Here is a 3,727-nt window from a genome sequence, read left to right on the forward strand (position 1 = left end):
GTATATTCTATTGCCCTACACCTAAACCTACCCCTCACGGGAAACTTTGTGCTATTTCAGATTTTCAATACACTCCATTCTGTGTGATTTATATGCGTTTTGAAAAGTGGGGACATGGGGTAATGTCCTAAAAAGTCACCTTCTCCTTGTAATACCTATGTCATACCCTTGTCATTATACAAATTTATGTCCTCATTTGTCACAAAAACGCACACACACACACACACACACACAAAAAGTACACCCAAAGTGACATTGCTGACAGTACAAACTGATGCATCTCAAGAAAGTAAAGGGAGACAGCAGTCTAAAGTAAGTCTCTGCTGGAACCGGTTGTGCTCAACTCTGGGGGTCCGTGTTATTAGCGTGATGTGGACCGTCCTGTTCGTTGATGGTGTGCAGATGGAGGCAGACTGGAGGTCGCTGATGCTCTCTTTGCTCTAGAGGCACATCTGAGGCAGCCAGGTCCTGTTCCTCATCCCCCGAACCACGAGGAGGGCTGCCGCCGCCGCGGAGGTTGCAGCTATCACAGAAGTCCTGCTCCTCGAGCACCCCTCCATCCGTGTGCCCTACAAGCTCTTTCATCTCCTCCTCTCCATCCCCGGGCCCTTGGTTGCAAACGCATACCTCAATCCCAGAGTCGCCTGTGAAGCGCCGGTGGCGTCCTGGAGTCTTGTCTTCGCTGTCGGGAGAACGGTCTTCTACGGGTTCAGTCAGATCCTCGCCCGAGCTGCACTGTTTGATGGGGCTGTGTGAGGTAGCGCACGCTACCTGCTGGGGCTGCCCGTCCTCTCCTCGGCTGAGGTACTGTGCTTTGTGGGTGTTTCTGACAGGGCGGTGTGCAGTGGGAGTATGTGGCTGCTCTACACAGGGTCCCAGGGAACAGTTCTCAGATGCAGACAGGACGACGGGGCTGGACTGCAGTGGAGGGCAGAACTCATCTGGTTGTTCAGAGCACAGGGGGTCAATGCTGGTGGACTGGCCTGGCTGAGAGGCACTGTACGGAGGCGGGGGCGTCGGAGGTCTGTTCTCAACTTCCTCGTATGCCGGTAAGAGGTAGCCAGACAGGAACCCTGGAGAAGAGGACGAAGAAATGCATTTATTGACTGACCGTGACTAAAGCATGCATTTCTTCTAAGGGGCAATGAACAGATCAAGTAGTAGCTCTTCCAAGCTGTTAATAACTTGATTCAGATATTATTGTTAGCTATTTACAGACAGTTTTCACCGATCTGCATACTTACATTTTATCCAACTTGTACTGCTTTGTTGGGCATTCTATAATAACACATAAATGTACCCAATCTATCTCTGTTTACTATTCCACTTACATTATTGTATATTTTAAAATATATTTCATTGTACACTCTTAGAAAAAGGTTATAGAACCTTTTTATAAGAGTTTACATTGCACATAACTATAACCAGAGATGCAAACAGGTAAGGGGGAAAAAGGTGAGAACATTGCGCGGATTGGGGGCATGCTCCACACGGAATTTCTTTTAAAGATATTTGCTTTACATGCTCATTTGTAGTAACTTTAAGGTATTTTAAAAAATATTTTTATTACCTTATATGTCCAAAACTGTAATTTTTCACAAAATTAAAATTAACATTTTGTTGCAACATTATACAAAAATCAAGATTTAATATATTTGGTCAAAATCCTATGTTATAAAAGATGAAGTGCTATGCAGGCTATTTAAGACAATATTGGCTGATTAGACGGCAACGCCGACCAAAAATGCAAAATGTCTCTCTTCAACGTTCCCACATCTCAGACCTAAAATATATAAAATATTACCCTTTTTAGACACAGTTTCTGAAGTAAAGAGTAAAGTAAATACTATACAACCAGGGGCCAGTCGCATAAACTTAGCCACCATATTACTAGTTTGACCAACTAGCAGTTGCCAAGGGGTAATCAGTCTTACTTTTCCAATACAAATAAGACCAATCTACCTTTTCATAACTGAATTAAAAAGTTATGACCAGTCTTGAAGAAAAAAATAGATGGCTAACCTTTTAAGACTAGTCTAAACAAGTTTATGCAACCAGCCCCAGTTCTTTATTTACCCCTGTAAGATCACAAGTACCCTTGTAAGACCCCTCCCCCCTCATAAAAACACTTTCTCATTGGATCTAAACAACTATTGCCCTACACCAACCCTACACCTAAACCTACCCCTCACGGGAAACTTTGTGCTATTTCAGATTTTCAATACACTCCATTCTGTGTGATTTATATGCGTTTTGAAAAGTGGGGACATGGGGTAATGTCCTGAAAAGTCACCATCTCCTTGTAATACCTATGTCATACCCTTGTCATTATTTATACAAATGTCCTCATTTGTCACAAAAAACACGCACACACACACACACACACACACGCTTTTATGTTGATCAGACTAAGGCATACTGATCATACTCTACTTTAAAAGAAAAGACTGAAACCTGACCGAAACACTACAAACATCCCTGGTCAGTCATGAAGTGGAATTGTGGTTCCAGCAGAATGGCCTATGACTGAAGAACTTAGCCCAGCTTCAAACTGTTAGTCAGCCAATCTCACAATTATGGAATAGACATATATTTTTCTGTACTAAATGGTGTATACTTGAGATTGTCAGTTCATGATCTTCATATGTAACAGGAACAGTACAATTAATCATGGACAAGTCATTTCATATAGATTTTATTCCCAAAGGATTCAGAAGCTTTCAAATTAATAAAACGTATACATCGACTGTAGCGCTCTTTTAATTGAATGTTTATCTTTTAATTCTGACATAAAACAAGAATGTTTAATAATTCATAGCAGGGCTTTATTCCTTTATTCCTATTCGATTCTCACTATTAACTAGTTGCTAGTTAGCATGCCAATTATTAACATATTGGCTGTTTAATAGTACTTATAAAGCACTTATTCTGCATGACCATATTCTACATCCCTAATCTTACCCAATAAACTTATCAACTACCTTTACTAACTACTAATGAGCAAATTAAGAGTTTGAGGCAAAAGTCGTAGTTAATGGTTTGTTAATAGCGAGAATTAGACCTTAAAATAAAGTGTGACCATATAGTATACAGGATACAAATGAATACAGTAACAATGCATGTCTTTCAACCTCTTGTTGAAACAACTGTCAAAATGGATGGTTTGCAACATGACTGTTTTAAAAGAATTACAGTATGAATGATAAGGTCAAGGTACTGGTTGTCTCTGCAACTTCATTCATCATCTGCCTCGGAAATCGGAAACAATAAAACTACGTATATATGCAACTTTAAACAAAACATAGATGAAACGTACATGGTTTCCAATATATGCATGTCATTACATACATTATCATCATCGGACCCACTTTATATTAAGTGGTCTTAACAACTATGTACTTACATTTAAATTAATAATTTGGTACAATGCACTTATTGTGTACATACATGTTTTTACATTGTACTTATATTTAAAAAATACCTGCATGTAATTACATCTGTAATTAATTTCTGTAATTACATTTATAATTACACAGTTAACCCACCTTTAAACCTACCCATACCAACAAACCTGCCCCTAACCTACCCGTATCCCTCCTCAATAGCAGCAAAAGTGTTTTGCAATACAATATGAGCACAATAAGTACATTGTACTTAATTTTTGATGTAAGTACATGGTAGTTAGCGCGCTGCTAATTCTCCCACCACCTCTACTCCGTGTGTTTCT

At 39.8% G+C, this 3,727-nt stretch overlaps 1 protein-coding gene across 1 annotated transcript; it reads right to left on the reverse strand.

Annotated features, from left to right (window-relative positions):
• Positions 1-206: 206 nt before the first annotated feature.
• Positions 207-1,116, reverse strand: LOC107726933 (WW domain binding protein 1-like; the record flags this gene model as incomplete). Its single annotated transcript, XM_016536628.1, has 1 exon — positions 207-1,116. A coding segment is annotated over one exon (777 nt), but the record flags the coding sequence as incomplete, so codon positions are not given.
• Between the last annotated feature and the right edge of the window lie 2,611 nt (positions 1,117-3,727).

This window comes from Sinocyclocheilus rhinocerous, unplaced genomic scaffold (assembly GCF_001515625.1).
Source record: "Sinocyclocheilus rhinocerous isolate Xijiao unplaced genomic scaffold, SAMN03320098_v1.1 scaffold10250, whole genome shotgun sequence".
Lineage (NCBI taxonomy): Eukaryota > Metazoa > Chordata > Actinopteri > Cypriniformes > Cyprinidae > Sinocyclocheilus > Sinocyclocheilus rhinocerous.